The sequence below is a fragment of the Dermacentor albipictus genome, chromosome 5, assembly GCF_038994185.2.
Source record: "Dermacentor albipictus isolate Rhodes 1998 colony chromosome 5, USDA_Dalb.pri_finalv2, whole genome shotgun sequence".
NCBI lineage: Eukaryota > Metazoa > Arthropoda > Arachnida > Ixodida > Ixodidae > Dermacentor > Dermacentor albipictus.
The window spans coordinates 134,278,439-134,292,093 of NC_091825.1; the positions used below are offsets into that span (position 1 = coordinate 134,278,439).

General features: G+C 42.9%; 1 protein-coding gene across 1 annotated transcript in view; it reads left to right on the forward strand.

Moving 5' to 3' along the window:
• LOC135921276 (GRIP1-associated protein 1-like) overlaps positions 1–12,869 on the forward strand; it is a 37,929-nt gene extending 25,060 nt beyond the window's left edge. Inside the window, exons 20-22 of the mRNA XM_070538950.1 lie at positions 4,601–4,694; positions 5,895–6,058; positions 9,798–12,869. Of these exons, the coding sequence (XP_070395051.1) occupies positions 4,601–4,694; positions 5,895–6,058; positions 9,798–9,869 (330 nt within the window). The 3' untranslated portion in view covers positions 9,870–12,869. The remainder of the gene's footprint in view (positions 1–4,600; positions 4,695–5,894; positions 6,059–9,797) is intronic.
• Positions 12,870–13,655: the final 786 nt, after the last annotated feature.

The following is a 13,655-nucleotide window of genomic DNA, read 5'->3' on the forward strand; positions in this document are numbered from 1 at the left end:
AGCCTAATTGGCTGGCCCTTATTCATCTGTATCATGAGTGCATCAAGCATCTGAGGTAAGACCACTGTTTTAATGCTTAGCATTATATATGTCGAGTTGGCCGAAAAATTATTTTCGAATACAGGGCGAGAATGTGAAGACAGAAAATCTCTTTCCCAATTCATGGTCAGATTGTGAAGTTTAAGCTCGTTGTGTTCACGGTTGATAGCTGCTATCCAGAGTACAGTGACAAACGATCCATTGTCCATGATACCAATAGGCACGCTGGCACAAAACATTCTATAAGCCCGTCTGCTTTCGTCATTCCCCATGATTCATATCAGTGTAGAAAGGAGGCGTTAATCCTAGGCCAGAAATGCCTAAGCTTTGTGGGGATGCGCGACCCTCGCGCCTCCCCTGATGTTTTCCCGCATAGCGCGTCTCCTGTGGTCCCGCTTCACCGCGTGGCCTGCGTGATGTCAGCGCGGTCGATGTGGTTGAAGCGCACTCCGAGAGATGGCGCGGGTGTTGCGCTGCTAACGCCGCGAGGTTACTTGGGCGCCGAAAGGAAGGCGCTTGCTCTCTGAGGTTCAAGCCAGCCAGCGGGACGGACGTGCCGTCCCGCACGTGGAGCGACGCTCTTCCCCGGCGGGTCGCCGAACAGCGCGGACATTCCGCGCGCGCGGCGACCGATGCATCTGCGAGACCGCCTCTCGTGGCCGCCTTCGAACGCGCCACGATTCGCGTGACCATACACGCGAGCGACCAGGCGTTGGGATCCAGCATGGGGCGAACATATTCGCTCGCGAGGACGCGGTGAGTCGGACTTCTAGATTTGTCGCGCGCCCATCGGCATGTTTTGTGGATAGCAACTCGGCTAGCAGGCATTGATGTATGAAAGGTGCAATAAATGCCCTTGTGATTGTTTGCACTACTGCGTTGTCGTTCCTTTGTCCAAAGAGTACGGTGTGAGAATCCCCACATCAGACCCCACAGCTTGTACTAAAAGGGAGATGGCATGCACTACTGGATGCCCTGATAAACACCCGACCAGTGAGAATTGAAAAAAAAAGGGACTCAAAATGAGAGGATGCATTAAACTGAGACAAAGCTGTGTTCAGCAATGTAAATATGTGCATCTCTGCTCATACTCCTCACATATGTATAAATAAATAGTGCATAATACATGAACATAACCCCGACATGCTTCTTTACCACGCGTAACATTGAACACCACGCCGACCACCAACAAATAATGTTCTGCATATCTTGGACAGTTCCTCTTCAGAAAGGTTCCACTTAATTTTTTGTGATTGTGTTTGCCTTAATGGGCGTTGTAAATATGATATAATCATGAAAACCTTGAGTTGAATTGAATACAATAAACTTTCGTTTATTTGACTGTGGCTAATTCAACTTTTTGGCTGATTTGATCCTGACTGAAAGCCCTGGCATGTGTCCATCTCTACGGGCCAAAACTCAGTATATTTTGACCCTGAAATGAGTTCACACTACTTACCGTATTTACACGAATCTAATGCACAGTTTTTTTTTCCGATAGAATGCGTCCAAAAATTGCGTGGTCTTTAGAATTGAGTACCAACCTAAATCTAGAACTTGAGACTGACTCCAACCAAATAACTGAATTTTATTAGCCCGACGTTTCGGAGCCCATTCGGCTCCTTCTTCAGGGGGTTGTTCTTCGAAGAACAACCCCCTGAAGAAGGAGCCGAATGGGCTCCGAAACGTCGGGCTAATAAAATTCAGTTATTTGGTTGGAGTCAGTCTCAAGTTCTAATCAATTTCCCAACCAGACAGGCAATTCTGTCGAAATGTTTAGCTTCAACCTAAATCTGTGTTACCATATCGCCATCGGCATTTCAAAATGGCCGCTTCGTACGTGCTTCGAGCCTAGCTGCCGTAGCTTCCTCCATGTGCTGCAGTATGTGTGCTTAGGCACAGCTTCCTCTGGCTTAGGTTAGTGTACTGTCCGTTTTCCCATTTTCTGCATCTGCTCTATCAACATGGAAGTGCCGACTGCAAAGACATGCCGAGTTCATCACGATGCTGCAATTAAAAGGAAAGCGATCACGTTTGTGGAGACAGATGGAAATTGGGCCACATCACGGGCGTTCGGAGTTCCCAAAACTTGCGTGTGGGGCTAGCGCAAACAGGAGAGGCGTTCTACATCGGTGGCTGCTACATACGGCGCGGTCGGACAGCCCCTATCTTGAAAGCGTTCTGCGACTGAGACACGAGGCTACCTATATAGGCACACCGCACTGTGTTCTCGTCGCTTAGTTTGTGTTGAAGCGAGAAGCCGCACAAAGGTAAATTCCCTCGCTCCTGCTACCGCAATTCATTGAGTTCATTGAGGTGTGGACGCGTTCATGTTTGCTCGTGCGTGCGTGACACCATTCTTGTTAATTGAGCTAGTAAGCAAATGTTCAAAAGGTTATACGGCCTATAAAACTACTATCCTTACTTTTCGTGTAGCTGTCTACTAATTTGCTATCATAATCGATGACTCACCTTTCGGGTGAAACTGTGAGTTCTTTTATTTATCGCAACTTTAGTGCATTGGGAGTAAATCTGATTTTTCCAAATGAGAGAAAGTTGTATTTCTGTATGAAAGAATGAGGTGCGCGGTACTGTAAAGGCCTTTTTTTTTTTGGTCACTGCAAACGGGTGCGCGGTACAATCGAGGGCGTTTTTCCCCTCCTCTTATTTGGTCATGGAAAACTGGTGCGCGTTACAATCGAGGGCGCATTAGAATCTAGTAAATGGGGTAATTCCAACTTGGCTGGCATAATTCGAGCTTGACACAAACACCTCTAAAAATGCCCCTAACCCCTATTTTGACTTGGATCATGATCTCAATGGTTGCATTGTTTGTCTTGGTGGTGCTAGGTGACAGTGAATGCATCAGACACATTATCTCGCTCTGAACTAGGAAGATTTTAAAGTGATAATGGCAGCTCAGCATGATTGATTGTCGTATTTATCTGATTCTAACACATCTTTTTTCCTAAGAAAATTGATTTGTAAATTACCTGCACAGTGCCATCAGATATGAAACCAAAACTGAATTTTAAAATTCTACTGTCAGAGCTAGCATCTGTGCCATTGCCATGACAGGATGACAACAGAACAATTTCTCACGTAGGGTGGCGCTGTTTTGCGTTTTTTGGTTATAAAAGTTAACTTGAAAAATTTGCCTGCTACGCTAGTGGCAACAAAGTCGTGTTACATGTCTTCAGTTTCCGGAGAGTTTCACGCATTGCAGGACGAACTAGCAAATGGGTCAGACTTGGCATGGGCCACCATCCCCTTTACAATTGTTGTGGAGACGTTCAATAAATGCAGAATATAAAATGCACAACTGACTGCACGGAGGATGACATGTTGTGGTCCATAGACAGCAATGAAGTGCTGTGTGGGAGTGACGACGATGGACATTAAGTGTAAATAAATTTATATTCCATGAAGATAAACTTGGCTGGTTTCATCCTTTGCTAGCCAGAATTGGAGGCATGTTACATTCTTCTTGTCAAAGAATTTGGTGTGCACTAGATCTGGATGTGAATTGTTTTGGGTAAATACTGCGAATCGAAGCAGCTGTGTGTTTGAGCATCTTTTCTGCCTCTTTATCAGCCTGTGAGATAATTTGATCAATATTGTTTAACCTGTCGAGGTTGAAATAACTAAAGTTTACTGTACAAACATTCTAGAAATTTGGCTTCAAAAGCAAATCGAATACCAAGCATTTCTTTAAAATGAAACGAAAGAACACACCACTTCACTGCAAATATATCAATTTTAGTTCTCTTATTACATATTTAGCTTAAATTGTTGTGACAAACGTCAGGCAGGCAGGGTTCCTGCATTACACCCGTGTTCGAGTGATGTGTCTCCGTCCATTTTTTTCAAGCACTTCATGTAGAGGGGCACATTTCCTGATCTCTCGGCACAAAACAGTTGCTGCAAGATTTTTGCCATTTTAGAGGGACACTAAGGATACAAATAATTTGAACTGTAGTTATTACCCTTCTACAGTATAGTTACGATGGTATGATTTTACTCGCACAATGAAAAGATATGCGGAAAGCAGTCGCAGGGAAAGACGAATCCGGCGTGATGCACAGGTGAGCCTCACACCTGTGACTTCTTTCTCCGGCTCTGCCACGCAGTGCTGTGACAGTATTAAAAAGGCCACTCTTACCACGAGAAGAGGCTTCATAGGAAGAAAAGATTCAAAAACAAAGAATGGGCGGCAACACCTGCTTGATGTTCTCACACCAGCTTGTTGTGACATCGTATATATTGATGGCCTTTGCTAGGGCCTAGTTTAATTCTTGTTGGTAAAAAGATAGACCACAACGCATTTTAAAAAAAGTTGTAAGAATTGAACTACAGCAGCCCAAGTATGAAAGGTTATTTTTAAGTCCGAGAGATCAGACTGATGTACTGGCCCTGTGTGATTTGCCAGAAAATTAGAGAAATGCCACTTTGACCTTCATTTCCCCTTCTAATGATCAACCTTTTACTGCGAATCTAAAGAAAAAAAGATTTATGAAAAAAGACTGTGTTGGCATAATCAGATTGCGTTTATTTTTTGTAGATAAACCACCTTGAAGTGAGCAATTCCTCCATGGCTGATGATTTGGTCAACAAGACAGCCATCATCCAGTACTACTGTATGGACAGCAAGTATGGTGAGTACCCGCTAGCAACCTTAACCGGTAGCCTAGATCACTCTTAGTACATTTAGCTGCAGAATGCTATGACATCACCGCGTAAACTTCTGGCGTTTATGAAGTTTGTCATGGAGTTTAGGTTGTGAAATATGTAATGTAGATCAAGTTCCACAATTCAAAACTTAGGCTTCAGCACTTATGCCTGTGTTGATATCCATTGGTGTCCTTACTTTTAAATAAATGAAAATTGATATTTTTTGTGGACATGCAGAAAAAGAAAAGAACATGTTCTGTACCTAAAGAATGAAATACAACATGGATCTTTAAAGTAGAACACCTCTTAAGCATAATTACACAAGAGTATGATCTCATGCCACAATGCGTCTTGTTGCTAATGGTGGTATGGACTTTAATTTACGCTTATGAGGCAAAGTTATGTAGATATCATAAGAACAGAAGGTGGCAGAAATGAAAGTATGTGTATTAGTTAGCCCTAAATTGATGTGTTTAATTCATGCATATAGTACAGCACATGTTCTGTGCACTGAGCTTGTTCAAGTGGCAAAATTTGTTTTGATGTCCGCGTCGTCATTTACGGGCCACCTATGTTCACCCGAAGAACAGATTTTGCTCCTTTCTGGAATAAAGAAACTCTTTATGTTATTCCCACTCTCTAGTAAAACTGGCCATATGACAGCCACTACTTTGTGTTTTAGGTGTTTGTGTCATGATGGCACTTGATCCTGTTTGGAAAGCCCTGTTGCGAGAAGCAGCACCATGCCAAGTAGGTTGCCTCACAAAACACTTGTGAGGCATATGAGGCATTGTTCTGTTTACTGCACTATACTGTTACACAAAGAACAAAATAAATAAAACTGACGCGCATGTTTGCAACATGTGTATCAGGAGGCAACTTAGCAAGCTAGAGCAAGTGTTGTCCTGCTCTGATGTCCTGTCGGGATTGATGTCCTGCTCCCACATGACCACCTTCTGCATCAGCATGTCACAATGCAATCGAAACGACACAAAAACTGGCTGTAACAAACCTATTACATTAAATAACTTGGTGCACTCTGAGGCTTGCCAACATTTTCCCTAGGTTTTCGAGGTCCTGGACCCCCATTATAATGCAAGAAATGAAAAGTCAGAAGATCATGTCAGTGCCCTTTAGTCAGTGTTAGCATTACAATGTGTTCCTCTCCTTGCGCATTGTTGCAGAGCCAACCTCGGGCAGCCACCACCCATCGTCCACAGAAAAGCTGACCGTCAAGCGACTAGTGGACTTCATCAAGGACAAAGGGGATGAGAACCTCAAAGAGATCAACCGCCGCATGCAGCGAATGCTTGAGGAGACGCTAACCAAGAACATGCATTTGCAGAAGGTGGGTGCATAGCATGTCGCCACTTGGCACCAGGCCGGGTGCATTCCTTGCACTGACTGCAGTCTATTTATTTATTTATTCACCCTCTGCGTTTGCACATTACAGAGCAGAGCGGCACATTACAAAGTGGAAATTGTAAACAATCGATACAATAAGTAAACATGAAACAATCAACACACTTGTGCAAAAATGTACAGCTGGAATGATGTAACTAAAGAAAAAAAAAAAAACTCAAGAGCGAGAAGAAAACGAACAAGTTATGCATGTTATTAAAGAACTCTTAAAATTCATGTGTCCATGATAGGAGTAATTGCCTCTGCAAGCCAATTACACTAAAAGCTAATTCTAGGTTAAGAACGCTATTGACAGGTTTACCACAGTGCAATATGTGCAAGGACTTAACTCATGTTTGATGCATCTGCAAGTGCTATGTGGCATCAAGGGCTACTCTGAAATCTGCTTAATTTATGTGGCAGCTCCCTTCAGTGGCACAATTTGCTTGAATCTTGGAGCAGTACTGGTAGTGATGATGATGATGATGATGATGGTGATGATGTGCGGTGTTCTATGGCGCAAGGGCCAGGTTTGGCCAAAGAGCGCCAAGCCAATGGCAATTAGATCAAAGTGAAGCGACATATTACGAGCAGTGAATGTTACAGGGCTCTAAAGGGGCCTGAAAGATGGTCACTGTACATGTGTAAGAGCTACATGTAATAAAACTATGACAATGACTATGAAGTGTGCCAAGGTCGCAAAAGGTGCATTGTAAAAGAGTTACGATGTGCTAAAATTGGTCATTTGGATAAAAAATTCGAAAAAGCACTACTACTCTAACAGATTCCTTGAAGTGCAAGGACCTGAAGGCGTGTTCTGTACAAAGACTACTATCACAGCAGTATCCTCTAGAGAGAGGATGCGCTACGATACTGTTCGGCTGGTACTGGTACTGCTTTGTATGTACTGCTTTGTAAGTACTGGTAGTGCTTTGTGCACAATGAAGGTACTCTTGGCTTTTCTCAATGATACTACTCCCAACCAGACGACCTTGTTACTTGTAACCGTGTGTGCATGTGTGTATTGTGTGTGTAAGTTACCTGTATGAGTGCATCATTTCATATGTCATCCTCTTCATCTGGAATAGTATGCCTGGTCTATGAGAGGCGAACATCTCCAGGATGCATTATAGGGTGTTTCTATGTTTGTTTTGCCTTGCCAACTGTGTGATCCTTGTAATAATGTAGGCCAGACATAGTTCAAGGTGGCGATGACAAACAATAAGGATTAGTTCACGTTATACTTTAATTCTGTTCATGCCATGCTGTTATCCACAATTCTGACCATACTTGACCAGATTCTTTTCTGCAGAACTCTTTGCAAAAAACAATGTTGAGAATATTTTAAGAATTTCCTTATACAAAATTTCAACAATTTATTGAAAAGTGAAGCTTAACAACACTGCAAGAAATGAAAAGTACATATTGTCTGGAAGTGAATATTGCAAGCAAATGAAAAGTCTAGTTGAGGTGCTGAGCTCGTCCTTGGACATTTTTATCAGAAGTGCAGACAGACCCTGCTCATCCATGTTCTGAAAGGGCTAAAACTGGGATTTCTTGCAGCATGTAAAAGGCCTTGGGCTATAGGCCACAATGTTTACTATATTTTAACAATGCACTGTTGAGCTGTTTCAGGCCTAAACCCCATGAGAGAGATTTTGTGTGCAACGGCTTTGAGTGATGAAATAGGCTGTCGCATGAACAGATAGCTCGTTCTTGTTGCTCGATTGCTCGGTTCTGGAAATCTAGAATTCGTCAATAGTCACCTGGAAGTGCTATGAGCGACTAGCCAATAACGCGAAGCCATGACTGGATGTGCATCAGTCAAGTACTATCAATTGTGACAGGGAACGAGGAGAAGACTAAATTTGGATAATGCAAGGATAAGAACCTACTGCAAGACCTTCAGAAATTTTTTATGCTCCTCTTTGAACTAAAACACATCAACTTAAATTAATAAAGCACATGTCATGACAGTTTCGGCACGTATTTGCTGCCATCATACCGGCATCATCAGGAAGATGTTGCTCAAAGTTGTTGCCCGCATGGGGTACAACTTGTAGATGACGAGTGGACGCGACAGCCATCTCCATGCATGACTTGTCATGCCTTGCGCAAGATGGCTTGCGTGGGGTTTATACTTCATTCCACTGGCCTCACTTAGCACTGTGCGTCTATCAAAAGACTAATGGAGGTGAGGGGAAATGAGAGAGGGATGTCGCTGCCTTGAAAGAGGGTGGGAGCAATAAATATAACTTCATTTTGAATCAGGACTTGCGCAGCATGGTGGCTCAGTGGCTGAATGTCATGGGTTCAGTTTGCTGCAGCCACATTCCAAGGGTGGTGGAATTCACTACACCAGTGTGCCGAGACTTAGATGCCAGACAACATTGGGCAATTGAAATTAATCCAGAGTCCTCCAGAGTGGGTGTCTCTCATAGAGTAAAAGCTCGTTAATTTGAATTTCGTAGGGATGCTACGAAAATCCGAATTATACAAAATTCCAACTAATGAAATTCAGAAAAAATTGCTCGGTTAAGGAATGTATATAGTGCGACGTAGCGTGAGCGCGTATATGCTACGTCACGTTGGCAAGAACAACGACGTCTATGGTTCGACACACTGGCGCAGCCAACACGGTGCGACATGACCGACGTGGAGATGGCATTGCTCCATCTGTGTGTTCATTGCGTTGACTCTCAATGCATGGTGCCGAGAAAAAAAGAAACTTGCCCACGTCACTTCGCCAATGGTTGCAGACAGCCATTCAAAGTGGTGCACGGGTTGGGGATCGTTTTGCGTATGCTCCAAACAGAGCAGCCGACGGCATGCACATCGATGTATAGAGGGGATGGCATTTTGGCTGATGCAGCACAAGTGGCTAGTGTCCCTGTATATGCAAATAGAGGAACACTACAAGTGGCGTAGCACGACTGGCCGCAAGCGATGTGTGCCGAAAACATTGGACTATTGACCCTTTTCACGAAGCAGTTTGTTCTAGAGAAACGAGAAGGCCCTTTCAGTGGTGCGCCACATGTAGCCTCAGCGACAGCGCACGGGTACGAAACCACTACCGCTTCCACCTTGCTTCTGTGTGATCAGTTGTTGGAAATGCTACTGAGTTTTCGCTAACGTATTGTGCTTCAGTCACGCTAGATTGAATGATGTGGATTGAAGACATGTGCAGATTGAAGACATGTACCCTGCAGTTTGTTCTAGTCTCACAATAAATAAGTGGGTATGCCTTGAACACTGAACATCTTTAACTTTGCAATTACTGTATGTGCTCTAACTTAACAAATAACATGCTAATTAGGTTTGCTAAATTAACTTATTGGCCATTGTCGCACTGTTGCTGATGAACGCCAAAGTCACGAAAATTCTGGCCATCAAAAATGACAGTTTTGTCTTGAACACCCTTTTTTCACAACTGGAGACATTTGTTTCTGAAACATTATATGTTATACATTTGCTTGATTAAATGGACTTGCCTTTGCATTTTTGTGGGTCATTGCAGTCCCAACTTGTGGGCAGCTGGTAGAATTGCACCAGAGCACGCTTTTCAACGCAATAATTTGCGTAGACACACGATCACACAATTTGTTTGTTGGTGGTGTCACCGAGACATTTGATTGAGCAGGTTTGAGGGAACACCTTGTTAATTTCTCCTTCTCTCCCCATCGCAGGACTTGGAGGTCATTTCTCAAGAGTTGCACAAGCTGAGGCAGGCCGGCGGGCTGGCGGAGGCCACCCTCTGAACTTATTTCGAGCCTCTGTTTTGAAGGCCATAATCAAAACGGTGACCTTATACATAGTGTTAATGGTTTTTGTAAATAGGCTTTGTAAACATGTCAGCCCTTTAATAACTGACGCAGGAATAGAATCCCTCTCTCTGCCCTTTTTATCTTTAAGAAGGCAAAGAGGCTTGAAGATTGCAAGAGTCAGGCAAAGCTGCCCTTGAGGTAGCGCGTGCAGTTGATGATGACACTACTGCACATTTCAAAGCAGGTCCCCTTTCTGGCAGTGCGGTTTTTGTATCTGTTTTTAAGTTAAGCAAGGTTCTTACGTACATTCTTTTGCTTTCTTCAGATACCCAAAAGGCTTCCATTACAGAAGTAACACACACGGTTGGCCAAGAAAGCTTATGGTACACCGGTTGCACGACAAATGTGAATTTTTGCTCTGTTAAGGCATAGCCTTCACAATTTAATGGATCGCCATGTAGATTACAAACCATACTACAGATTAAAATTTTGAAGTTACGGTTATGTGCCCAAGATTCGTGGGAATTCTGCATTTTTCGCAAATCCCTTGCCCTGTAAATGTTTGTGGCCAACTGTACTTTCTATGTATTGTATAAGTACCTCTTGTCTGGATCCTGCTGAAAGAATTTGTTATAGATGAACATAGTACATTCTTTATAGCTTATGCCAGAGATGTCGGGGTGTTAAAATTTGTTTTCTCTGATTTTGATCTTGATAGTCAAAACTTAAAAAAAGAAGGAAAGTGCTGGATGTTGCGATATGTACAATATTGTAGTCATTCTATGGTGTGGGAGCTTTTGTAACTGTGAGGCAGGTGTTGTTGCACAGTACAGTCCATGTTTAATTGCTGAGTGACGTTGCACAACCTGGTCTGGCTTTTGATAGTATGAGCTCATCTCAGTCTCTCTGCATGCAAAATATTTTGCGTCTTCAGGCACCTGGGCTTAGCGGTTAAATGTGGCACATTGTCTTCCACACACGTAACTGCTGTAATCTTGCTGCTTGTAACTATGGCTCTCATATTTCTATGCCAATTCTTGGCCTTATGCTTTGAAGCAAGCTGTGCACATTTCAAGCTTTAGTCCACATCATGAGAGCCCCTCTAGGTCTGGATGCTTGCAAGGGTTTAATGATGTAGCACCACTGCGACACTGTAGGTGCTCCTGGTGGCCACCGAAAGAGTAATGCTTGAGCAGTTGAAGATTCGCTATCCAATTTTTGATCTTTTAATCAGGCATGGACTTACTAGGGTACTTAGTGGAAGCATTTACAGCAGACTTCCGTTAATTTGACTATAGTTAATTTGACGCCTATTGAAGGTCCCTGCTGGGACTTTCAATTTTCGTTATTCGTTCGAACGAATTTTCGTTCAGATTTTCGTTATTCCGATCCTAAAATTTGCCTTTGAACTTGACCAGGCAGCATGCCATGCCTGAACCCTGTGGCCCCAATGATTCCTTTCCTGAGAGTATCTGTATTCGCAGAACTTAAGGGACAGTGAATGCGTTGAACACTCAACATCTCCAATCGAAAGTGCCTATTTTCCAGACTGCCCTAGGAAGATTTTCAAGCAATAACTGTAGCTCGCAATGTTTGATTACGATATTTAACCAATTCTAACGCGCGCTTATATTTTTTCCAAGAAAAGCCGAAAACCACCATTGAGGCTTTCCGATAGTTTGCCGTATAACACGGTTGTAATGCGACAAAGCTAACCTTAAGAAACCGTGCAGCGAAGCTGACTTTAGAAAACTGGCTGCCCCTGTAAAATACATCTTAAAACATTTGCCTTTTTTTCTTTCTAAAATATCGGGTACGCATTTGATTTATGCTTGGTTTAGGAGCTTTATTGTGATCGCTACGTTTTCTTATGTTGGACACACATAAAGCGGCCGCACGCTTGATTCAGGGGTGTGTTGGAATCGGGCAAATACTGCCTAATGAATCAACGGTGTTTTTTCTGCATCCTGTTTAATTCGACTTGCCGGATAATTCGATAGGTCTTGTTGGTCTCGGCAGGGTCGAACTAACGGAAGTCAACTGTATAGTTAAACTAATTATAATGAAGCTGGATTGGACACGAAAATATCTTTAATATATATTATGTTCATTATAGGTTCCGTACATGTTAATATTGGCGAGTAACATTTTGCGTTTACTTTGTTATATCGTGCTCATTGTACATCATATTCAGCATGCAAAACAGAACATGATTTCACCTTGAAGATTTCCTGTGTGTTAGCGCTGTTCATTCTTGATGTACAAGCTTGGCAGATACATCTTCTTTCTTTATGGTTGCTTAAAAACAAAAAATACGGAGAGATTCTAGGCATCAGCTTGTGGCACCATTCTTCAGCAGTATTGTTCACTGCAAATAGTGTTGGACATAATGCATCACTTGTCCTTTGCCCGACTGGCAAGTGAGCTGATTTTATCTGAAAGCTGCGTTTCAGGGATGATTCTGTTGCTCTGTTTCACGAGATTAAATGAATGTGTGAAGTTTTTATTTGAGAGTAGCATGGCAAAGATGCTTCTATTTCTTAGCGCAGGGACTATTATGGAGCTTCACGCAATCATATTTGAAACTGGAACTGCAAGCATGCCTCTGCTCTTCGTTTCTTCCTATGCACATTTTGTACAGTGAGCTTTTTTTTTTCTTTTTGTCCTTCTGGTTATCTTGTTTTATGGCTTACACCTATAACAAGCGGCTATATTTTGTACATATGTGTCTTCTGCGCAAGTTTCGAAACCTCGAAACATATAAACGATATTTTGTGCAATACTTGGTGCACTTGTTGTATGGGAGAGTTGTTTGTATGTATATTTACATTACCTAGCAAGTGCAACAGTCGCTGCTTTTCCATCTGTAAATATGCGGCTGTGCTCTAGCCTTTCGCAACATTCAGTGCTGGTCACAGTTGTATGGCATGTGCAGTCTGCGTGCATAGATTGTGTATAACAAGAAAAATAAACTAATCTGTTTCAAAGAATGCACTTGACGTTTGTGCGGAGTTGTGTCCTGGTTTGGTTGACACAGATTGGTGGCCAGGATAGTTGGTTTGTCATTATATTGTGGCATTTATTGTGAATTATACAGGCACTCAAGGTCTATTTACTCCATTGGTGTGGTTGCTGTGCTGTCACAAGTGTCACAACTGTTCACAAGTGTCCCAAGTGTCACCGGTGCTTGTGCAGATCATGCACCCACTGTTGGAGGTCGCGTGATCTGCTGAGTTTAGGAGGCATTGCACAGTTGAAATGATGGAGCAGGAGCACAGAACAGTCGCTTTTGGACAAGCACGTATTCTCCTTGCTTTGCCAGCCTTCATCAGGCCAGGGCTGTGACCACTAGTGCTGGCAGTTGAATCAACATTCTTCATGTGTCTTTGGGTGTGTGACACCATGCTTGTTTAGTTAGTAAGCCAATGTTCACTGCAATTTATACTGTCCATAGAACTAAAACCTTAGTTTGTGTAATAGCCTAATATACTTTGCTATCGCTGTCAATAATTTGCTCTTGTGGTGAAACTGCAACTTTTCGTTTGTTAAAATAATTGCACTTTTAATCCTCCGCTTTCACCACTTTTTGTGTGCTCCCCTGTTATGGTGACAACGACAGATGCACTCGCAAAAGTTTTCAAGTTGTTATTGCCATTGCAGCTCCTAGGACTCGCATTTTGACTGCCATATTCAGTTAACCTGCTGATATTTCAGCAGTTAACCTGCTGATTTCCCCTCGTGCTGCCACCAGGCATGTGAGCTCGCCTAATCTTTACACAC